The 24469-nt window shown below is 42.7% G+C and overlaps 1 protein-coding gene and 1 pseudogene across 3 annotated transcripts; one reads left to right on the top strand and one right to left on the bottom strand.

The window, feature by feature from the left end:
- Positions 1-3473: 3473 nt before the first annotated feature.
- Positions 3474-22632, bottom strand: CD180 (CD180 molecule). Of its 3 annotated transcripts, XM_045075264.1 has the most exons (4): positions 22372-22460; positions 15787-16138; positions 14920-15086; positions 3474-10922 (listed from the first exon to the last, which is right to left on the bottom strand). In XM_045075264.1, the coding sequence occupies exons 2-4, from the start codon at positions 15790-15792 to the stop codon at positions 9194-9196; spliced, it is 1902 nt and encodes a 633-aa protein (XP_044931199.1). In that variant the 5' UTR covers positions 15793-16138; positions 22372-22460; the 3' UTR covers positions 3474-9193. The 3 variants fall into 3 exon arrangements, with proteins under 3 accessions (XP_044931199.1, XP_004764570.1, XP_044931198.1); XM_004764513.3 differs by lacking the exon at positions 15787-16138 and having other exon boundaries at positions 22372-22632; XM_045075263.1 differs by having other exon boundaries at positions 14920-16138.
- On the top strand, positions 17157-17694 carry LOC101684565 (annotated as a pseudogene).
- Positions 22633-24469: the final 1837 nt, after the last annotated feature.

Genomic DNA, 24469 nt, shown 5'->3' with positions numbered 1-24469 from the left:
TACTTACACAACAAATGCTTTCTTCTTAAAGATTAAGTCTTCCTATAACGCCTTCCTATGTTTTCTACCAACCTTATTCCTTGCCTGCAGAACTTGACACCTTCCACACCACAGTCACTGTCTCCATACAGTCTCCTTCTCAGGGACACCAGCTCCTTCAGTTCTCCAGAAACCTTCCTCCATCAATTGCATTTTGCCCTGTCTTCGTTCATTTTCTCTCTTCCTTTCTCCCTTTTTATAATCAAAGCCATTGAAACCACCAGAAATGAAAGAAGCAGCCTAACATTTATTGTATATTTAGGTGTGTGTGTGCATGCATAGTGCTGGGCAAGATACTTTTCATCTTCCATGTCATTTGAGCCCCAACCCAGATGGTAGCAGCATCCCTATTTTTCAGATGAGGAAATAGCCCCAGATGGATGATGTCATTCACTTAATATACACGCTGTGAAGAGAGTCTATATTAGCATCCAGGTTTTTTTTTTTTTTTTTTTTTTTTTTTTTTTTTTTTTTTTTTTTTTTTCCTGGCTCTAAAGCTGTCGACCTTTCTAAACATCTCCAGATGTCATGTGGTTGCATTCAGGTCTGGGCCCCTCTGTGAATGCTCGAAGCCATCTCATTGTCTCTTAACATGCAGAAAAATCATACAGGGCAAAATTACATGTTTGGTAATTGGTGGGAGACCTCAAGCCAAGGCAGCTAATCATTCTCTGTAATAGGGCTCCTTGATTAATTCTAATGAGTCAGTTGGCAATTTCCCATCTAGCATTTTCGGTTCGTAACACAAATGTAACATGAAGAAGTATAGCTTAATCTTAACTACAGAAATCTGCTTCCTTCCATACAGGCCAGTAATGAAGCAACTCAAGGGTAGGGCAGCTCTCTAAATTTTAATTTCCCACCTACCAATATGGTTTTAACCCATTCTAAAAGCAGTGATTTGTGTTAGTCCTCTTTTTTTCTAGGTCTGTGCCCATGAATATTCTCCACATCTTGTCTATCTACAAAAGCTAGAAATGACCGTGCCTTTGTTGAACCTCGGGTTCATTACTTTTTGCCTATTGAAAGTCAGTCAGTCTGGCTGAGATTCAAGTTCTCTGGCAGTTCAGACTCCTTGGGCCACAGGCTGGGATCTTCGCACCAGTCCTCAAGGAAAAACACACAACAACATCCCACTGATTTCTGGAACCATGCCTTCCAAAAGCCCCCAAACTTGACTTCCCTTTGTCCTCCATGATGTGCCAGTCAAGCCTGTTCTGATGTTGAGAAAAGAAAGATCTGCTGTCTATGATTGCTAGGTCTTGCCGCACACAGCTTTGCAGAACATCTATTACCACGGTGCAGCTGAAAGCCTGTAACAAATGCTCAGCTCCTGTTTCATTAACACTGCTTGGAGACGGCTGTCAGTAGCCAGGACGTGAAGGATGAAGATGTTCGTGGGGCCTGAAGCAAGCGTGTTGCGTTGACTGGGGTTTCATATGTCAGCCTGCCAACACCATAACCTCCAGCCCTAACCTGCCTAAATAAAAATCCTTTGCCTGAAAATTCTGTCCCTCTGGAATACATACACCATGTTACACAGTGCCATGAAGTGCTGTTCCCAGGCTGGAGACAGATTGACTCTTTGGGGGACTAGGGTGATTCCTGCAGATACCTGCCCACATCCTTCAGGGTGGTGCTGGCCTGTAGTGCGAGCCCCGGCTCCTCAGCCCCCTGCTCCATCCACGCGGGCATCCTTAGAACAACTATGGCTCCCTGACCTCATGGAAACACATAGAGCCTTAGGAAAAGGCAGCTTCATTTTCCAGTTCCTGTAAATTGTCACAACCAGTGACCTCTCTATTCTTCTTGCCCTTGTTTGTAGAAACAAAAGAAGTCTTTCTTCAATGACAAAACTTTTCCATGCCTAACATGGTCATAGGAGCAGATTCGAAGTACAGAGATGAAGAAAAAGGAATTGCTGTGATCCCACCAGGTGTTCTGTCATTCTTCAATTTATATAGGTTTTTAATTTTTTTCAAAAAACTTAAGTAACAGGGGACATGATGTTGGCCGACCTCCCTGGATGAGTATTAAATCACAAATATATTTCAATATCTATAAATACGCTTCTGCAGTATTGTTCACAATGGCTGCGTGGCATTTCATTTTATGGATGTGCCGTATTGCTTTCCTTCATGGCAGGGAGCCTCAGAGGCAGACGCTTGGGGTCGTCTTGCTCTCCAGTTCTCAGCCAGTTTATGCCAGAGTTCATTGACTCTATCCCTACACTTCTTTTCACCCACTAGGCAGCCATGTGAATTAACTGGTTTATCTTCTTGTGTTCTTACAAAAACAGGTATGGTTTTGTATCCATGTATTTTTTTTTAATTTTTTCAATTTATTTTCAGAAAAACAGTATTCATTATTTTTTCACCACACCCAGTGCTCCATGCAATCCATGCCCTCTCTAATACCCACCACCCCCAACCTCCCACCCCCCACCACTTCAAACCCCTCAGATTGTTTTTCAGAGTCCATAGTCTCTCGTGATTCACCTCCCCTTCCAATTTACGCCAACTCCCTTCTCCTCTCTAACACCCCTTGCCCTCCATGATATTTGTTATGCTCCACAAATAAGTGAAACCATATGATAATTGACTCTCTCTGCTTGACTTATTTCACTCAGCATAATCTCTTCCAGTCCCGTCCATGTTGCTGCAAAAGTTGGGTATTCATCCTTTCTGATGGAGGCATAATACTCCATAGTGTATATGGACTATATCTTTCTTTCTTTTTATTTTTTAATGGTTTTTTTTTTTTTTAAGATTTTATTTATTTGTCAGAGAGAGAGAGGGAGAGTGAGCGAGCACAAGCAGACAGAATGGCAGGCAAGACAGAGGGAGAAGCAGGCTCCCTGCCGAGCAAGGAGCCTGATGTGAGACTCGATCCCCGGACGCTGGGATCATGACCTGAGCCGAAGGCAGCTGCTTAACCAACTGAGCCACCCAGGCATCCCTGGACTATATCTTTCTTATCCATTCGTCTGTTTAAGGGCATCTTGGTTCTTTCCATAGTTTGGCGACCGTGGTCATTGCTGCTATAAACATTGGGGTACAGATGGCCCTTCTTTTCACAACATCTGTATCCTTGGGGTAAATACCCAGGAGTGCAATTGCAGGGTCATAGGGAAGCTCTATTTTTAATTTCTTGAGGAATCTCCACACTGTTCTCCAAAGAGGCTGCACCAACTTGCATTCCCACCCACAGTGTAAGAGGGTTCCCCTTTCTCCACATCCTCTCCAACACATGTTGTTTCCTGTTTTGTTAATTTTGGCCATTCTAAGGTATCCATGTATTTTTAATGTCTAAAAATGATTGTGTTAATGTGTCATTTGGGCTTTTTTTTTTCCCCTATCAAGCTCTCTGTTTGGTTCACAAACTGGCTCCTGTCCCAGAAGAGGAAGGAGAGGCAGAAGGAAGAGGCAGGTCAGTCCAGGTTGGTAGGTGGCAGGTTTAATAAACAAGGAAACTTGCATATGAGGCTTGTGTTGGGTGACCACAGACAGGTAGATCTCTGCATCCATGTGCCAGAATCTTTCAAGTTTATACAGACCTCTTAATAGGGTTCAGGTACATGTACCATCCAGATCAACAGCACGTGGCTCCCTGCAGACTGCTCCTTCAAACAGCTCGCATTGTGGGAATGGGGGTAGAATGTCCATTCCAAGAATGGGAGGGCGTGTGTAGCCTCTGATGGTGCAGGTCCAGCTCATGGGTCAACCAGTAGTCATGTCCTATGGATGACCTCCTCTGACACGGTGTGTTTAATGTTCCAATACACAGCCATAGCTATATATAACCCACTGTTCCCGATGACTGTATAATACCCATGGTGGGAATCTTCCACATGTACCTACCCATTCTCCTGGTAATGAACACTCACACTGCTTTGAAGATCCTCCTCCATAAATAATGCCACACTAAATATTGTGGAAATGTGAGATTTTCTTGGGAAATACACCCTCGCAGAACGTGTGGGTCACATATTTAACTTGACTAATTGTTGTCACAGGGTTCTTGAATGGCTTCACCCATCTATGTCCATAAGCATGCACATAGTCCCTATAACCCCACATCCCTACCGATGCTATTATTCAGCTCTTTCTTTTTGCTTGACTAATAGATATAAACCTTTATCTCCTTTTAAGTTGTATTCCTCCAACTCCTAGTCATACCAACAAGTTTCCAATGTTCCTATCCCACCCAAGAATGTAGAACATCTCCCAGTTTGTTCACATCATCTGACTTATTAAGTCATTTATCTATTATTGAATATTTAGGTTGTTTCCAAAGATCAGAGAAAGCTAAAAAGGGAGACCCAAGGTGGCCCTTGTCCTCTGCCAACTTTTGTGGGATCTAATGCCTTGTCTTGAACAGTCACATGCTTAGAGAATATCTCAACTTGGGGAGATGAGAGTTCAGTGAAATTCCCTGTTTAATTTTTCATGAACAGTAATGACTTTTTAAAATAATCCGTAGATTAGTTCTTTCTTTTCTCAAGACCAGCATTATTCAATAAATGATGTCATACTGTAAGTAGAAGGGATGGAATGGGAGTGCGGGTGGAGGGTCGTAAGGGGAGCACCAGAGTTTAGCAACAGAGTCTTGTGGCCTGGCAATTGTAGCAAGAGAATAATAGGCTGCATGCCCTGGGATGTCTCGCTCTTGGGTTTGAAGGCTCCTTAGTCCCTTATTCCCGTTATTGAACATTGAGCAGTTCTTCAATTCATTTGATTCATGGAGCCTAACATGTGACTCAGCTCTATATTGATGAATGTAAGATTAGGGAAGGATATTTTGCATGCGTGAAATCATTTGGCTTAGAGACTAGAGCCAAACCCAGTCTAGCACAATTCCAACATCTAGGGGTTAGGCAGAGGAATTTGTTTGGTAAGTAATCCCCCAGATGATTCTGGCCATAAACCAGTATCTGGGAGCCACACCTGGCTGGTCCATTCTTTGAAGCCTTCAAGCTAACCTCACCTTCTCCCTATGAAACATTCTAACTCTTAACTTTCGAGGCAATTGATTCTGGTTAAACACCCAGGATCCCCAGCTGTGACTTGCTTAGAACTCATAACATTCCTTCTTGCTATGTCTCAAGCTAACTTTTTCTTCAGCATTCAAGCGAGAAAACCATGGCAGCTGCCCCATTTGCATCTTATACAAAAAATATTTAAAAGCCATTTATCTCATACTTTGTAAAGTTCAAAACTGCAAATGATACTTAGTGAGGAATTGGCTGAGTAGGAATGAGATGAGAGTTTCCTGCCTGGGAATTCTACAGATACTGCCTGTGTTTGGGTCTGTGCTGTGTTTGGTTAGCAATGATGGCCCCTGGCTCACGGGAAAGGTATAATTTGCCACCAGACGGTGGGAGTTGCAGCTCACACAAAGAGTCCTCTGTGATGGAGGCCAGTCAGCTTTTATGGACTTCAATGCTATTTGCTTCAGTACACTTTGAAATGCAGGGTCAGCTCACTGAGCTACAACATGCAATAATAACACATTTTTATAGGAGTAGCTTGTCAGAGCGGTAACAACATGCGATACATAAAACCAATAAACACACCATGTCTTCAGATTCTATCCTAGTAACCAGGATAAAGCAATAAAATTGACAGCAGCTATCAAAAAAAGCTCCCTTTCTGACTTTGCAGGGTGAATTTACTGTTGCTTAAAACAGAGGAACTGTCACAAAGCCTTAGATCAGCGTGCGGTTATGGAATAGCAAGTTGCATGACACGGAAGGGGCGCGTGCCTGATTTAGATGAAAGCAAGATGGGCAATTACATTTTGCTGGGCCTTAGGACCCCACTGTCTTTCATGTGATGCCATGTGCATCACGGATATCCCAAACAGAATATTATGTTTTTGTTCTTCCACATGAACTACTGTGGAGGACAGTGTGGCTACGGAGTGGTAAGTCAGTAGTTAACATTTTGTGTCTGCAGCTTAAATCCTGGAGAACCTGAATTTGCTAGAATGCACAGGGAACTCAGTGGCTTGGTTCTGTCTTAGACTGGATTCAGAGAGCCTGGACTTCCATACTCTGTTATGGATGAAGGGAGGAAGGAAAGCATGAAACCAGCAAAGAAGGAAGGAAGCAAAGTGAGGGGAGGAGAGCAGGAAAGAAGGTAAGGAACCCCAAGGAAAGAAAAAGGAAAGAGAAAGAGAGAAGGGAGAGAGGGAGGAAACAGGGAGCAGGGTGTTTGCATCTTCACCGTGACTACCAGGGAAATCTCCCAGAGCTTCCAGAGCTGATCAGCTAATTTGCTACAAGCAAATGAACACCATCAATGAAACAAATTGACTGTGTGTTCTGCTCCCTTCCCGCTTGACTTGTCAAAGTTAAGTCGTGGCTCCAGCACGACAGTGGGCCACATGGGCTGCTGGAGTCGGCAGGGGTGCTCTCTCTCGACTTGAGAAGGTTGGTAGCCTGAACTCTTAAACTAACCTTGCTTCTAGGTCCCCAGAATGAGGAGACTTTCCTGTAGCAGCTGTTAGGAAGCTGCTGGCTTCCTAACAGAATAGCCCCCACTCTGCACACCGACGGATCCTGGCCAAGGCAGCCCCATCCACTTTTGTATCAGGTCCCTCCTGAGCCCACAACTCAGTGTAAAAAGGCCTTGGTCACTGCCATACTCAAGGCCAATCAATACCAAACCACGGTGGCTCGAACTGGTCTTCTAAGAATGGTGCCCCACCATCCTAGCCAGGGAAGAAAGGTAGATGACAGGTGAGGCCCAGTCTCCTCATATTTCCAGCCCTTCCTTTCTCTTTCCACACACACATGTAAATGACAACATCTCCAATGTTCCCTCAGGAAAGTTCAGGAAAGCTTCCTTTTCAGGCATCTGTTTTCCCAAACGCTGATATTTGAGATCATTAAACCAGCTAATTGTGTGATATTTCATTTCATCAGCAGAGTGGTACTCAGCCTGCCCTCGCTGGTCAGGTCAAGGTTCCCTAGAGCTCAGGGGAATAAGGTACCCATTCATCTCTGCCCCCTCTCTTGGCTTTGAAGGAAGGATGCCTGGGAGTCCAAGAGTTGGAAGTTACCTGAGGATGGGGAACAAGGTGTAAGTTCTTGGACACTTTGGGCTACTTCCAGAAAGTGAGGGGAAATGGACAGATACTTCTGAGTAAAACTGAGATAGCATATGCCCACTCATAGACCCCTAGGTGAACTGTGGCCTGGGAATTAGTTGGGAATCCCTACTTCCTAACATTCCTCAGGGTGGCAACGGGGTAATGACAGTGAGACACCCACCCTGGGTGCTAAATTTAAGGGAGCACCAAAGAACTCAGTAATGAAGATAATATTTTATGCAACATTAAATTAAAAAACTAATGCAAAATATCAAAATTTTGAACAAAGTCAGGTTTAGATTTTTCCTTTTGCCTCAGGCTCTAATATAGTTCAGCATGGGACTATTATTATGGATCCTGTTTTTTTAAATGTTTATATTTTATTTACCATGTATTTCTGTCATTAAAGTTTTTAAAATACTGCATTAAAATGTTTTTGTCTTGCTTACTGAATTTTTTGGTTTCCCCCTTAAGTTTTGCACCCAGGAGAACTTCTGAAAAACCTGGGCCTCCCATGCAGGACTGCACAAAAAAAAAAAAAAAAAAAAAAAAAAAAAAAAAAGCCCCAAGGCTAACAGAGCATTTGCAGTAGAGGTCTATGGCATTTTGTCAGCATTTCCTGTCTTTCCTGCGGTTCTCAGGGATACAGAGGTAAAGAGAGCTTGCTCCCCAAGTTTCTACTTTGTTACTGTGATACACTCTTATGCCCTCATCTGAAGGGCTAATCAATTCCCATTGGATATGAACGTTAATCAATGTTATTTTGATAACCAATCAGATTTTCATAACTCTATGTTACCATCTCTAGCCTAAAATTAGTTACAGAACTTAAGACCATATAAATGTAACATCTAAGGGCAACAGGTTCCAGCTCTTGTCTACCAGGAAGACTACAGAAGATCAAGGCGTACATGAGAATGACCCTTTGTACCTTGTAAGGCTCAAGTCAAAACACTTTCCTCTTCACTGTCCTCTCTCCCTCTTGACATTCAACAGTCTTGTCCTCTCTTTTCCACTGGTATAACCATTGCTGACACCCCCACCCTCACTGGGACCTCAGTAAGCCAGCTTATTGTTCTGGAAGGCTAGCTTACAACTATGCTTTTTTCCACCAGTTTTCAATGTGAATGTGCTATATTGATTGCTGTCCCAGGTAAATAGAGTGTTGAGAGCTGGCCTGGCAACCGAAGCACTATTTATTTCATAGCTCCTGTGGGAAAGAAGCTTCTAAGGACCAGACATCCAAATGAGAAGATCATTTGGACCACAGCCCATGTGTAAGGTAGGATTTATAACATAAGAGCAAGTGCCCCAGATAGGTAGAAGGAGCTTCTGGGATTCTGAAGAGAGGGTGGCCAATGGAGCAAAACTCCTAGACGTTGGGAGCCGGGGGGCTAGTGGGGGTGATTTTTTTTTTTTTTTTGGTAGCTATTTACACCCTAGCTGCTTTGTAGAAGGCTTAGAGACCCAAGGATTAAAGAGATCAGTGAGGTTGATTTTAGGTCAGATTCATTTCTCAGCCTCTTTTAAATTCGCTGTGTATCCCCTTTTCCATTTAAAATAAGCTTTGAGACTTTATCCTCAACACATTTTTCAAGTAAATATGCCTTACTGAGGATTCAGAGCCAAGCATGATGTCCAAGCTGTGGGAGACAGAGTTTGGGCTGCCAAACTCTGTCCACACTGCCTAGTTGGAGGAGTTGATTTCCTCTTAGAGTCATGGTAGGAGCTGCTTCAAGGGGTATCCACAACCAGAAGGGAGATGGCTTCCTGTGCATTCCTCTCCTGGCCTTTCCCTGCCAAGGGTCCTCCAACCACCTTCCATGTGAAGAAATGGCTCTGGGTCTCTCACAGCTGTTGTTGGGCCCCCTAGCCCTAGTCAGTTTAAGTTCCAGGAAGGTTCATTAGCTCTAGGACTCAGAGAAGCACAGTGAATCCCTGCCCAGCTACAGGAACCAGTCCGAGAAGTCTGCCAGGCTGAAAAGGAACAGACAACTCTTCCCTTTCTTCAGGCATTTTCATAAACATATTGACTTGACATCTCTAGAAGCGTTCAGCATTAAATGTGCTGGTATTTCCACCTCAGAAGGAATTTAACCGAAAAAATGAGCAGAAGGGCAATCAAGAATAAAAATACTACAAGAAAGAAAATGCCCATGGCCGTAATCCCACAAGACAGTTTGACATCAGACAGCTTAACTCCCTTTAAAGACGGAGGGTTTGCGCACTTGGTGTCCTCCGAGCCCTCAAATTTCTGTAGGTTTTCTTTGTACCATGTTATAAAATGAATATTCGAACAAGTGCAGTCCAGGGGATTGTGACTTAAATTAATGGTGCTCTGCTGGGACAAGGTGAGGAGGAGATGAGATGGGATGACATGAATGTTATTGGCGGCCATATTGAGGTAGATTCCCTGAAGATGACTAAGAGCATCAATACTATTGCCCATCAGGTTGTTGTAGCTTAAGTCAACGTGACTCAATTTCCCAAGGCTCTGGAATGCTTGCTTGTCTATGGAGAGGAGGTCACAGGAGGATAAAATAAGAATCTCCAAGCTCCTCAAGGTCTGAAGTAGGTTGGTCTTTGAGATACTCCCATCTTGAAAGTGATTCCCCTGTAAATTTAGATGGCGGAGATCCACCAGACCTGTTAGAAGATGCTGATTGCTGGTATCCAGGAGACAGTGAGAAAGATTCAGAACCTGTAGGATATGGAGGTTTTGGAAAGGACTTTGTGGACCCTTAACATACCAGCGAGTAAATGCCAAATCTAGACCTTCTAGCTGAGGACATTCTTTGAACGCCTGACTCTGGAGTCCAAGAGGCTCATTGTAGCTCAGGTTTAGGTATTGTAAGTGGGACAGGTTTTTGAGTTGAATATTGCAGCAGTCAGAAGCCTCTATATCACTGTGGCTTAAATCAAGTTTCTGAAGATTTTCTAGTTTTTCCAAACAGCCGACACCGAGGTCAAGTTTCTTCTTGTTGCCTTTGATAGAGAGGTCTAGAAGGGATGGAAAACTGGCAGCACTGATTTGACACAATTGGTCAAATATGTTTACATTGAGAACTAATTTCTTGAGAGCCTTCATCCCCTTGATCCCAGAGGGGAGCTCATTTAAGTGATTTGCTGTCAGATCCAATTCCTGGAGTTGAGTGAAGCACCGAAATGTAGTAGATGAGATATCAGAGATATATTGCTTCTGCAGATTGATGCTTTCAACAGACATTTCACAAAGTCCATCAAACATGGCTGAAGTAAGGTCTTGGTCATCCGTGTCCTCATATGACCCCAGCCAGAGAGACTGAATAGAGGAGTTCTGTAGACCTTTTAATACAACAGACAAGTTAAGAGTCCCTCCAAAATTCAAACTTTGGAAGATTTTTGAATGGAAAGCTCCAGCCTCAATGCCTTTAATGTCATTGCCATTGAAATTAAGGCTTAGGTTGGTGGTCTTCTCCAGAGCATGCAAGTCTTCACTGGAGAGGTAGTGTATAGCATTATTCTGAAAATCCAGAACTTTCAGATTCTGGGTTGGGAAGTTTTCTGGGAACTTAATGGAGGAAATATGGTTGCTTCCAAGATACAAGCTTTCCAAGTTTTCCAGATTCTGACTTGGGATAAACTCGAGATTGGATATTCCTGTTTGGATTAGGAAAAGATGCTGCAGTGACATGGGCCCGTTAAGAGAGGTTTCTGCCATGAATATCAGAGGATTTCCAGTCAGCACAATTGTGTTCAATTGATGATGGTTTTGAAAAGTATCTTCATGTACCCAGTTAATCTGGCACCTTGAAAAGGTAATAGGATTTAACAATAATTAATTGGAAAAAAGAAAAACTCTGTCACAGTGACCTATATTAATAGAACCATCTTTTGTGTTTAGTAAAAACACTATATGTTGTTACTTAAAATAAAACATAAAAAACTTTCTTAAGTACCAACAGATCACCTGTGGAATTAATGGCTAGCCTCAATTCTGAAAACTTTGATGTAGAATTTTTTTCTGGATATCTTGCCCCTTTGGATTGAACTCTTTGAGGTTTGTGTTTGGACTCTAGGGAACAATTAATGGTTTGATTGTAGGCACAATCCAACTATTTACTATTTAAGTAATATACAGTATGTTATATATAACATGATATGTAGTATATGTATCTCATTCTAGGCAAATCACAACTTATCTCAACCTCTTTTGTTGTGTCTATAAAGTACAGAAATGGTGGGTACTTTGAGGAACAGTTGTTAGTCAAATGATACATATGAAAATGCTCCATAGAAATATGGAACAGTCGAGTTTTCATCCTGGTATTGCACCTGAAAATACTGGATTATGCATGCACACATAGGTGTAGGCATGTACGTGCATGCGCACGCGTGCGCGCGCGCGCACACACACATACACACATAACTCCCCTGGAGATCAAGAAGGAAATTCCTTAGAATTCTAATTTCCTTAGAAAAAGTTGGAATCCCTAGGAACAAGTGAGCCCTGGAGCTAGCTTTGTCATATCTGCCAATGTCTGCCAGTTCTTGGTGGCTTAGAGCCTGAGTTGTGATAAGCCATATGCACCATGACAGGAGACAAAGGTTGGGGTCCAAGCAGGGTAGGAGGTCCTATCAAAAACCTGTAAACCACCAAGACCCTCAAAAAGGATTCTTTCGGTGGATGACCTTGAAAAAAAAAGTTCATAGAGTGTGATCTTGGGGATATGTGTTTTTCTTGGCCATAGCTCTGGATGGAACAACAATAATGAGAGAAGTCTCTTCTGAGATTCTCAAACTACAAGCTTCCACTCCTGAGGAGTGTGGCCTGAGTTGATGCTCTGTCTGTGAACCACCCAAAAGAAGCTCGTGTAGAAAATTGAGTTTCAAGCAACTCCAGGATGATAGTGACTTCAGGTAATTGGCAGAAGTAAACAGAAATTTCTTTGGGAGTAATATACCTACTTAATTAATTTTTAATATGGAAAATCTTCAAATTTACATAAAAGTCAAGATCATAGTACAATAAACTTTCATACATCTATCTCACAGTGGCAACGGTTCTTGAGATTTGGCCACATACACTTCTTTGCTTCTTCTGTTTCCATCTTCCTCCTGAATGATTTTAAATTAGATCCTAGATATCCTGTACATATTTTATTATGCATCTCCAAAAAATATAGGCTTATTTTCTATAGCCATAATGCCATTGTGTAATTCCAGGAAAGTATTTTAAACAATGATTTGCATCAAGTTTCAAATGATAAATAAGCTCAAAGTAACATTTTACTCAAGACATAAGGGAATTAGTTAGTCAAAGTCAGTTTTTAAAAAAAGTGCTCTAGAGAGGGGCCTGCGTGATGCAGTCGGTTAAGCATCAGACTCTTGGTTTCAGCTCAGGTTGTGATCTCAGGGTCATGGCATAGAGTCCCTGTGTCAGGCTCTGTGCTCAGCATGACTCTGCTTAAGATTCTTTCTTCCTCTCCTTCTGTCCCTCCTGCTCATGCTCTCTCTCTTAAGCAAATAAATACATCCTTTTAAAAAATGTTCTACAGAATCAGGTTAAAACAAACAGAATTTTACTGGAATTAAGAGGTACATCTGATAACATATATATATGATTTATAAAGAATATGTGATATATCTGATATATATTATCAGAATATATAATACATATATTTCTATCAAACATGTGTTTGATATGTTTAAAGGAAACAGTATAAACCAATAATATGATGAAGGAAAAACTTATTAAAACTGATGTGATACATTTATAAAATGAAGTCATTGAAATTTACTGAAGTAGGAAGTTAATGAAATTGAAAAACCAAGGACAGTTTACCCAAGTGATTAGACAAAGCTGAGGAGGATACTAATGGACTAAAAGTAGATGTGAGAAAATTACCTAGAATATAGTCTAAAACCCAAAGAGGTGGAAAACAAGAAGGGCATATTGACATATATGAAGGGTGGATGAGAAGATGCAGTATAAATCAAATCGGAGATCCAGAGAAGATGAAAGAGTGAATGGGAGCAGGCCAAGTTGCAAACAAATAACAGCCGGAATATTTTAGAATTGATGAAAGACACCCCTTGCAGATTCAAGAAGCCCAGTGATTTACTCAGTGTAACACTGATATTACAGAGTACTGACGGCAAAGAAAAACTACTGGAAACACCAAGAGAGGAGAGATTGCCTGCATGTATACGGTGATTACACAGACAGGTGACTATCTAGCAGCAACCAAGGGAGAACGGAACGGCAGCACCAACGGGCTGAGAAAAATAACTACCAACTTGGAATCTTGTCAGGAGAAACTGTCTTTCAAGAATCAGAGTGAAATAAAGACATTTTTGGAAAAACAAAAACCGAGGGAGTTGACCACTAGCAGACTTTCACTAAAGAAATTGTTATGTACCTCAGGAAAAAGGGGAAATTGTTCCAAAAGAAAGTCTGATAAGTAAGATGGAAGAGTAAGCAAAGAAAAAAAAAAAAAGAAAACATGTTGATAGAGCTATTAAAAAGCAAAACAAAACAAAACAAAACAAACAAACAAAAAAACCCCCCAAACCCAGTGGCTATTTAAAGTAATAAAAAATAGTGTCTGACTGGTGGCCCTGTGAGAGGCAAGGGCGGACAGAGCTAAGGAGAGGGTGTTTAGAAAGTACGAGGTCCTATCCGTATCACCATTTGAGAATAACAGAAGAGGAAACCTAGAGGGTTCTAGCTGGACAAGCTATCCTGGCCCCATGCATTCCTTAGAAATGTGGTCAAACTCATTTCATCTAAAAGTGAGAACTGGTAAGGTAGAGGGAAAGTAAATATCTCAAGGGCACAAAGGGTAGGTAGTAGAACGATCTCTGTCCCTGTCTGAAAAGGCAAGGCTTTGTCTCAGTGACATACTGCAAGGCAGCTGGTGGAATCTTGGCTGTGGAGGTGGCTTGGGGTTCTCTGGGGGAATCTGGACTGTGAGTCAGGAGAGAAGAGTCCTAGTTCCCTTACTCTGTGACCCTAAGCAAACTCACAGAGTCTCCCTGAGCCTCCATTTCCTCATTGAACATGGGTTAAATAATATTCAGCATTAAAGTTACAAAGTTGAAATAAAGTTATAAAGTTGAAATAGGCTTGGGGATGTGAAGGCTCTGCCACTCTGGAGACGCTCAGGCTGAGACACCAAAGAAAGAGAGCTGCTGAAGCAGTGTAGACCCCATCTACATGGAAAGCCCTTTCCCATCTTACACACACACACATACACAAACACACACAGGCATGAACACGCGCACCCGTGCATGCTGTATTTCCCTTCTGGTTTCTTCCCTTTTTTTCTTGTGATACTTCTGCCCACTGGTTCACAAACCTGATTCAGCATTTGGAATCCTGATTTTGCTTCTAAAATTAAATAATGGAACTCTTTTCTCAATCTAGAGGGGGGAAAAGTTAGTAGTTTATGTGTCTCTCCTATAAATTTTTCTTAAAATGTCATCACCCAATATAAACTATGGTATCTGATATAATACAAGATTTGTTTTCTAGTTTTTTTTTTTTATCAGTATTCCTTAGAACTTCTTAACACTGCTGATGCAATCTAGTTTTGAAAATAAGCCACTTTTCTCTCTATTGACTGGGTTTTTAAAAATATTACATTTCACCTGCATAAAAACATTTCATGGGAAAGAGTAAACCTGAAGGATAGATAGAGTGTCCCTGCGCTCCCAAAAGAAGATCCTGGAAACAATTTGAATGCAAGTTGTGTTATTACATAAGTAAAATATCAGCTACAGACGAGGAACTCAGATACATACCTGGTTAAGTCCAAGAAGATCAGATCTACAAGTCTGCTGAAAGTTGTATTTTCAAGTGTAGGTAGGAAATTAAAGCCAAATTCCAAAAATTCTGTTGTATTTGGTAGAGTGTCAGGAACTCCCGTGAGACCTAAATTTTCACAGTTATATGTGCTGTTGGCTTCTTTCTGATGAGAGAAACAATGTAAATTCCTAACAGAGTTGGTAATTTGATCGACTAGCAAAATTACATTTATCCTTTGAACAGCAATCTCTCTTCTAGTGATCTTGACCAAATAAATATCTGCAAAGACACAAAGTGGCTCATGCAAAAGATTATTTGCTATAGTCATTTTTGTAATTTTTGTGATACCAAAAGATAGGCAATAACCAACTTATTCATCAATACAGGACTTGTTAAATGAAATACAGTACATTCACAAGATGGAACCTTCTGCAGATGAAGACAGGATGAGGAAAACCCCCACATGCTGACATGGAGTGATATCCAGGTATGCTGTCAGGTGTAAAAAGCCAGGTACAGAATGCTCCTACATGGTACGTAGTACATGTATATGGTATGTAGAATGTTGCATATTTTATGCTACCTTTTCTGATTCAAATAAAGCATTAGGAAAAGAGATTTTATGGACTATCAAGAAAAACTTGAGGATAGCATATTAGAAGATCTTAAGGAATTGTGAGTTTTGTTGATTATAAGTGCAATGTTCGTATTCTTTAGAGAAGCCTTTTGAAGTATTTCTGGGTAAAATGACTTCATGTTGGGGATTTCCTTTAGAATACTCAGGGAAAAAAGGAAGGGAGGAATGGTTAGGTGAAATCAATAGGCAAAATAATGATGATTGTTGAATATAGATATATACTCACAGACATTCTTTATAACTAACGACTTCTGTATCTGCTCAGAAATTGTCATAATATTTAAGGAGGGCACGTGGTGTGATGAGCACTGGGTGTTATATGCAACTAATGAATCACTGAACACTACATCAGAATTTTTTTTTTCTTAAGACACAATGTAAACAAACTAGCAGGGTGGCATAGCCCGTAGGTCATGAGACTATGCAACTTTGAAGCATGACTCATTTCTGGATCTTTGGAACCACAAGCTACTGATACCAGACCCCAGCACTGGGGAACAGCCATGCATTTAAGTTCAGATGATTGCCTCATCCTAGGTTCCATGGGAGCCAAGTATTTTGAATTCTGCCCTTGATTCCTGGGAGAAAGAGACAAATGACAAGAATTTCAGCTTATAAGAGAATTTAAAAAAAACAAGCACATTTTGGAAAATGTCCTAAGCTGCATACACACACCCATCCTCTCCCCTTTGGTTTTCATATTCACACTCCTGTGCGATCACAGTTACTATATGAATGGTGGCTCGGAGCGCCCCGTGCTCTGCAATCACTCAAGCAGTGTTAAATCTGTTGCAGTCTATCATATATTTTTTAAAGATTTTATTTTTAAGTAGTCTCTATAGCTACAGTGGGACTCAAACTCACAACCCCAAGGTCAAGAGTCGCAGGCTTTACCGACTGAGCAAGCCTGGTGCTCTGGTCTGTTGTATTTTTTAAGGCAGGAAGCACACGCACACACACACACATGCGCACCCCCCCCCACACACACACACTCACTCTTCTCATCCTCTTTTTTGTTGATAGTAAATTGCAGATATCATGTCCCTTTACCCCTCAATTTCCTGAGAACAAGGACATCTCTGGGGCACCTGGGTGGCTCAGTGGGTTAAAGTCTCTGCCTTCAGCTCAGGTCATGATTCCAGAGCCCTGGAATCGAGTCCTGCATCAGGCTCTCTGCTCAGCAGGGAGCCTGCTTCTCTCTCTCTCTCTCTCTGCCTGCCTCTGTCTACTTGTGCTCTCTGTCAAATAAAGAAATAATATCTTTAGGAAAACAAAACAAAAAACAAGGACATCTCTTCTGTAATCACGGTGCCATTACCAAATTCAGACTACTGAACGTTGATACGATATTATTGTCCAACATAGAGTTTGTATTCACATTTTGGCAATTGTCCTAATATTGTCCTTCATAGTAATTTTGTTTTACTAATCCAAGTTCACACATTGCATTTAGTTTTCATGGCTTTTTAGGCTCCTTTCGTCTGAGAAAATTCCTTAGCCTTTTGTTGTCTCTCATAGCATTGAGATATATATTTTTATTTTATTTTTATTTCATCTTATTTTATTTATAACTAACACAGCCTCGTATCTTACAGAATGTAAGCTTGGGGTCGTAGCTCGCTCGGCCCGCCCGCCCGCGCCCACCATGGCCACCATTCAGCAGCTGGTAGGAAGATGGCGCTTAGTGGAGAGCAAAGGCTTTGACGAATACATGAAGGAAGTAGGAGTGGGAATGGCTCTGTGAAAAGTGGGTGCAATGGCCAAACCAGATTGTATCATCTCTTCTGATGGCAGAAACCTCACCATAAAAACTGAGAGCACTTTGAAAACAACCCAGTTTTCATGTAACGTGGGAGAGAAGTTTGAAGAAACTACAGCTGATGGCAGAAAAACTCAGACGGTCTGCAACTTCACAGACGGCGGCGCATTGGTTCAACATCAGGAATGGGATGGGAAGGAAAGCACAATCACAAGAAAATTGGAAAATGGGAAATTAGTGGTGGAATGCGTCATGAACAATGTCACCTGTACTCGGGTCTATGAAAAAGTAGAGTAAAAATTCCATCATCATTTTGGATAGGAATTAGCTGTGAGGATGAACAAGCCCAGTTCAATGAGCAAATCTCCATACTGCTTTTTCTTTTTCCATTACTGTGTTCAGTTATCTTTATCACAAACATTTTACATGCAACTATTTCGAAGTGTTGATTTAATTAGGATCATCCCTTTGGTTAGCAAATAAATGGGGTCGCTTGGGGTCGTATCTTGCCTCCTGATTTGATTCGGGTTATACATTTTTGGTAGAAATACTATGTGAATGAAGTTGTGTCTTTTTCGCTGTCAGGATCCATGTGGAAACTTTGTGAGAGTGTGATTAGCAGAGCGCAGGATTCCGGGACTGTAGAAGGTCAATGCAAGAGAGAGGGAAGGAGCAGGAGGCAGAAAGGGAATACGGTGGGGCCATGGCCCTTCTGCCCCTGGGTGGGGCTGGCTGCCAGGGACACGCGCTCAGTGCTTCTCCAGGCAGACACCTCATTGCTCGTGCAGCCCCTGTGGTTCCTCTGAGTTCCATGTGAGCACTTCTTATGAAACCAGCTCTCCTTCTCTAGCCCTCAGTGCGAGGTCACTGTGGCAAATGACCTCCTCACTCCTGCTTTGGCTGGTTCCGTAGCAGATGGGTAGCTTGTTGCTGGGAATTCCTGCCGCCGGCAGGGCTGTGCAAGGCTATGGGGCCTACACAGCTGCTGTCCCAGGCCTCCCCCACTCCCCAGACGTGAGGCATTTACTCAGGACCCCATGTGCACTGGGACCTGCACCACCCACTCCGTCTCTAGCGTCCTGCCGGAGCTGTGCCTTTTCCACAGATCAGGACTTCCAAGGGCTGCATCGGTGTTTGCCCTCCCTTTCCCGCCCAGGTATTCATTTGCATTTTTTCAATCAAGATCTTATTTTGCCGCCTTCTGCTGTAGCTCTAACTTCCTGCTATCCCACTGTATTTTCTCTTGTCGAAAGTGTTGAAATATTCTAATGTTGAACCCTTTGAGTTTCCCCAGGTGCCAACTCCCACCTTTCCAACGAATGTCTTGTCTGCATTCGGCACACACAGTGGCCAGCTTCCCCCTGCGCGAGGAGTCTGGGATGCCGAACACTGACCTTCCCTCCATTTTTCACTCTTTTCTACCCAGAGATAGCGTTATGACTGTATCAAATCCCAGGGTAACAGCTGCCCTCTAAAAATAAAACAAAATATTCCCAGAAGGGCAGAGTCCTAAAGCTTGGTGGTCTACCTGACACCTCCAGGCAAAGGGCATCCCAATTATATGCAGTTCATTTTCTATTTGTCTGGCGGACAAATTCCGGCTCTCAACCACTTAACTGTGTTCTCTGAGCCTTCTTTTTCCCCAGCTAGAGATGGGGGATAACCTTGTTTGCGGGTCCTAAGGATTAATGAGATAATGTAGGCTGAGCACTCATAAGAGGAGTTCCTTTCACTGGATCATCACAACATCATGTTATTGACAACTCTTCAGAAGCCTTTGTATGTACGAACTTGTGAACTTGGAGTTCTCCTAAAAAGAAGTTCTACTGGGGCGCCTGGGTGGCTCAGTGGGTTAAGCCGCTGCCTTCGGCTCAGGTCATGATCTCAGGGTCCTGGGATCGAGTCCCGCATCGGGCTCTCTGCTCAGCAGGGAGCCTGCTTCCCTTCCTCTCTCTCTGCCTGCCTCTCTGCCTACTTGTGATCTCTCTCTCTGTCAAATAAATAAATAAATCTTTAAAAAAAAAAAAAAAAAGAAAGAAGTTCTACTAAGCACTCTCCACCCCTCCCTAGGATGGAAGGACTGCCTTCTACCGTAGTTTTGAGGGGACAGGGTAGCCAAGATGAGTTCATTTGAAATGAAGAGGTGTGTCTACACTTCAAAGTAATTATTCAAGAGTTCATCTAAAGTGTTATCAGAATTCAGATCACAGGACACTTATTCTAGTTATGCTTTGCACATTTGTCAGCCTCCAAATACCTGGTAATGGCTCTAATTTTGTTACTTATGATGTAAGCACACACACACACACACACACACACACACAGAACATGTAGAATATAACAATGGAAGATTCCACATGAAGTGTTTATGGATGTTCATTATATTTTTAGAACTTATCTAGGTTTGAAATATTGAAATAAAATATTTGAAATATTTTAATTCAGTGTGGACCATAGATGTAAAAAGGAAACCAAGCAACAGCAATAAATACCAGGCATACTTCTAGAAAACATAGGATATATCTTTATGGCCTTGGGGTAGGCAGAAATTTCTTAAACAGGACAGAAATGCACTGAAAATAAAGGAACAATAATAAATTAACCTACATTAAAATTTAGAACTTCTGTTTATCAGAAGATATCACTAGGAAAGTGGAAAGGCAAGCCATGGAGTGGGAGAGGATATTTGCAATCTAATGAAGGACTTATATCCACAATACTTAAAGTGCCCTAACAAATCAATTTGAGAAAGACCAATAATCCAAGGGAAAATGGGCAAAAGACTAGAAGAAGCACTTCCCCCTCTCTCTCTCACCCCCCCCCCACACATACACTCACACTTAAGGATATGTCAATGGCCAATGAAGTTGAAAATGTACTGACTTTAATCATCAGGAAAATAAAAATTAAATCCTAGTAAATACACTACTCACCATCCTTCAGAATGGCAAACATTCTTAAACAATAGTGAGGCTCCTGGGATACATTGCAATCCGAGCTCATACACATTGCCCGTGAGTATATCTGGGTACCAGCCCTTTGGAAAACCTTTTGGCAATATCTACTGAAATTAAATACATGTATACCCTATGACCAAATACATCCCCACCCAGGTATACACCTAATCAAGATTTGCACATCTGTTTTCTAGAGACATAGATATAAATGTCCAAGGCAGCAGCATTTACAATAGCCAAGAAATCGAAAACAAGGCAAATGGCCATTAACAGCTGAATGAATAAATAAATAGTGGTTCTCTAATACAAGAGAATACCACAATACACTAATACAAAATATACAGTCTGTGATTAAAAAACCAAATGATTGCTCTATGCAGCATCTTTGGTAGATGTCACATGTTTAATGCTGAGCAAAAGAAGCCAGGCACCAAAGAGTACAGACCAGGTGGTCTCCTGTATATGAAATTCACGAAAATCATTTTTTGGTCATAGAAGTTAGAGTACTGGATGCCCCTGGGGGCTGGTGATTGGAAAGAGTCATGAAGGGGCTTCTGAGAATGTGTGTTTCTTGATCTATGTGTTGGTCACATGGATGTGCTCTCTTGGGTGAAAACTCAGGGAGCTGTACACTTAGGACTGGGGGACCTTCTGCATGTATGTTCTACTTCAATAAGAGATTTATTAAACTCAAAGCAAAACGAAAGCCTTGTTTTCAGATTAGGGCCTGATGAGCTAATGGCCGCCACAGGAGCACATATACAGGACGTGGTTAATTCTGCTTAAACTGGAGAGGAGAACACAAGAGGAAAGTAAGGTGAGGGGGAGGGCAGGGCAAATTGGGTGACCTGTGTGTAATTGGCCTTCCAACTTGAATGATGGGGAGGTAGCCTTCTGGGGTTGATAAAAACCTCTTCCTTGACGCCTTCTTTTGTGGACTGATTTGTGTTGCCCCCACATTCAGTTGTCTTAACCCAAGTACCTCAGAATGTGACTTTGTTTGGAAAGAGAGTCTTTAAAGAAGTAATTTAGTTAAAATGAAATCCTTAGGATAGGTCCTAATATAGTATGACTTGCATCCTTAGGAGAAGAATACAGTAGGACACGGATACGTCAAAGGCCAGACGATGTGGAGACACAGGGAGAAGGTGGCTATCTACAGGCTCATGAGAGAGGTCTCCGAAGAAAGTAATTCTTCCAGCACCTGGATCTTAGACTTCTGGTTTCCAGAATCATGAGAAGTTTCTCAGCAGGAGAGAGGTTGAAGCACTTTAGAAGTTGACAAGAGACAGATCCTTCTCCTTTATGTCTCTCACCGCCTTCTCCAAGAACTTCCCACAAGTTGGTAAATATTGTTATGGGGCAAAACAGAAGATACAATCTGGCTCTATTCTCCAGTATTACTCCTGTGGGTTAACAAAACAGATGGAGGGCTGTCCGATGCGAGGAGAAAGACTCGTTCAGAGTGATCTTTCTGTGCTCGAAAACCTGGCACAGGCCATCTTCACTAATCTCCAGGACACCAGAAAGCAGTTTGTGGCAGTGACCGTATGCTAGGAGGTGGAAAAACAGCACCTCCAAGCTGGACGCATGTTTGGAGGGCTGCCCTTTGCCCTGAGCCCCTGTTGGTATCTTATGCCCCAGTTAGGATCCTTTTGAGGGAAATGTTTGCAGGAGGAAAACCCTCACTTCTTCCAGTGAAGAAGCTTCCAGATCATCCCCTTGCGGAGCTCTATGTCTCCTTCACTCTAAAGAAAAACCACCACCCGCCATGTCACCCCCCCCCTTTTTAAAAAAAGATTTTATTTATTTATTTGACAGACAGAAATCACAAGTAGGCAGAGAGGCAAGCAGAGAGAGCAGGGGAAGCAGGCTGCCTGCCGAATAGAGAGCCCGATATGGAGCTCGGTCTTAGGACCCCGAGACCATGACCTGAGCCAAAGGCAGCGGCTTAATCCACTGAACCACCCAGGCGCCTCCCGTGTCACCCTTTTAAAGACAGTCGATATTGAGAGACTAAGGCTCAGATAGGACTGTCAAATCTCACAATTTCCAGGTAGTTTAATCTAGATAAAGACACACAGTTCAGACTCACCTCAGTGCACATCTGATTCAAGGAGGTGATGGCTTTACAGCTCATAGAAAACACCACCGCCAGTAAGAAGCAGCTGGCATGGGGAGCCATCATTGGAATGAGGCCACCCCAGCTTGGTGGGCTTATCCAGTGCCTGGAGCGGAGAAATGGTATCCAAGTATAGTGGCCTCAGTATTTCGGCAGGCAGAGAGATGCTCAGAAGGGTGATATGGGAATAAGAAATGCTGTTGATTGCTCAGTTTTTGCTAGGTCTGTGCTAAAAAAAAAAAAAAAAAAAGAAAGAAAAAGAGGAAGTTCCTTTTGCATACCACCAATCCTTGCCAAAAATAGCTGAGAACCCAGCCCCAGAATGGTCCAGGGCATTTCCTGGCAAGCATGAATCAGTTGAACACCCCTCTGGTGCATGTCACCCGGACTCTCAGTGTGATGGTTTTTATTGAGTTAGGCCAGCTTCAACAGTTTGGCTACCTCCAACAGCTTCTGGTCCCTTTCCACAAGAGAGGCCATAGAAGCAGGAAGCTGGCCTCACAAAGGAAGCCGTTTCATTAGCTGTCCTAGGTGAGCGCCATGTAGAGGCGCTGTGGCATGCTGGTGGTGGTGGTGGGGGGTGGTGCAGAGGGAAGGACCAGGTTCTGAGGCGGGGCCTGCTGGAGGTAGGCACTGGAGCAGGAGGGGACAAGGCCCCTCTCCACGACTGCCTAGGCCTCCTGGTTGCTCCTGCCTCTGGTCTCGGTACGGGAGGATGACACATCCATCCTTTGACCCTGTGGTTCAGGCTGAATACAGCAGCTCAGGGGGAATGGAATCCCCCTTTTTTCCCCTTTCAATCTGGGGAAGTAGGGAACCCTGCTGTATATGGGGCAGTCCGGGGGGGAGGGCAGGATTAAGGATGTCAGCCTTGGTTCTACCTCTTCTTAGAAATAGCTTCAAGCAGGATTGCAGTTGTCCTCATCATGACACAAGATGGGGGAATGATTAAAGAAAGTCAAAGTTCAGCCATTCCTCACTGGGCTGAACTGAGCTCCCTCCAGACATCAGAGGCGCTGCTTGGCGTTATGGTTCCCCCAGTCCATTTCCCAGAGCCCGGTTCTTTACTGCAGAGCTCAGAATGACTTGAGAGGCTGCTTCCATTACTTCATCACAACTGTTCATTAAGAATCACCAGAGCTGCTATTTATTGAGCCCCTGTTCTATGTCAGCCTCCAGGCAGGGTGCTGTTTTGTTTGCGTTTATATCTTTATCCCATGTCCTACCATAGAGGTGCTGTTGTTTCTCCCTCTTTATAGATGTAAAAACCCATGCTTGGAGAAATTACATGACCTCTCCAAGGCCGCATAACTAGGAAATGGAGGACGATGGCTTGAGACCCACGGTCTCACGATGGAGACTGTGCTCTTACATACTGTAATTTAAGGAAGAATTTTGCCTCCTGAAAGAGTGAAGAATGGTTGGGATGAAGACAGTGCATCATCTGGAAATGTCGGAAATGTCAGACCAGACAAGAAAAAGCAGAGGGGGTTGGAGAAACTGTGGCCTAGGCACCGTGCGAGGGCTACTACAAATATTTAGGCTTTTCTCATCTCGCCCCTCAAATGCCATTCTCATCGACAGAAGAGGCTCCGAAGGTGCTTCTGGTAAGACACAGTGCAGGCAAACTGGATGACAGCCCACCTCGCCTTAAAGGCATGTATCTCGGTGCATGGCAAGAGCTCTGGTTTTGAAGGAGCATAGTTTTGGGCCTCAAGTCTGCTGATGACCAACCAAGTGAACTTGGGCAAGTCATGTCACTTGTCTGTATCTATTTCCTATCTAAAAAATAGAACAGGAATTCCAATTCCTGTTCTGCCCTCACAGGGTAATTATGAGGATCAAATGGGATCATAGCTGTGAAAATGCTTTCTTAAACTTTAACTCCTATGTAAATACAAGGGATGTATTACTCCTCTGATTAACCAATTCCAATGTCATGGAAATATCACTACCAGAAAGTTGTCTCCTGGCCAGAGACGTGGAAAAGGTGTATTGCTTTTCTTTTTAAAGAAAGGTTTGATGGCTCAGTTAAGGCCATAGGATTTTGTCATTTTCTGAGGCCATGCTA

This window comes from Mustela putorius, unplaced genomic scaffold (genome assembly GCF_011764305.1).
Source record: "Mustela putorius furo isolate JIRA1106 unplaced genomic scaffold, ASM1176430v1.1 tig00000145_pilon_pilon_pilon, whole genome shotgun sequence".
NCBI classification, from domain to species: domain Eukaryota; kingdom Metazoa; phylum Chordata; class Mammalia; order Carnivora; family Mustelidae; genus Mustela; species Mustela putorius.
This window is presented reverse-complemented; position numbering and strand designations above follow the sequence as displayed.

Bases quoted from the DNA above. Each gene is read 5' to 3' on its own strand.
- CD180 (XM_045075263.1), bottom strand. From the start codon at position 15,251: ATGACTATAGCAAATAATCTTTTGCATGAGCCACTTTGTGTCTTTGCA. The intron at 10,923-14,919 runs GTATGTATCTGA...TACCTTTTCAAG, and splicing joins ATCTTCTTGGACTTAACCAG to GTGCCAGATTAACTGGGTAC.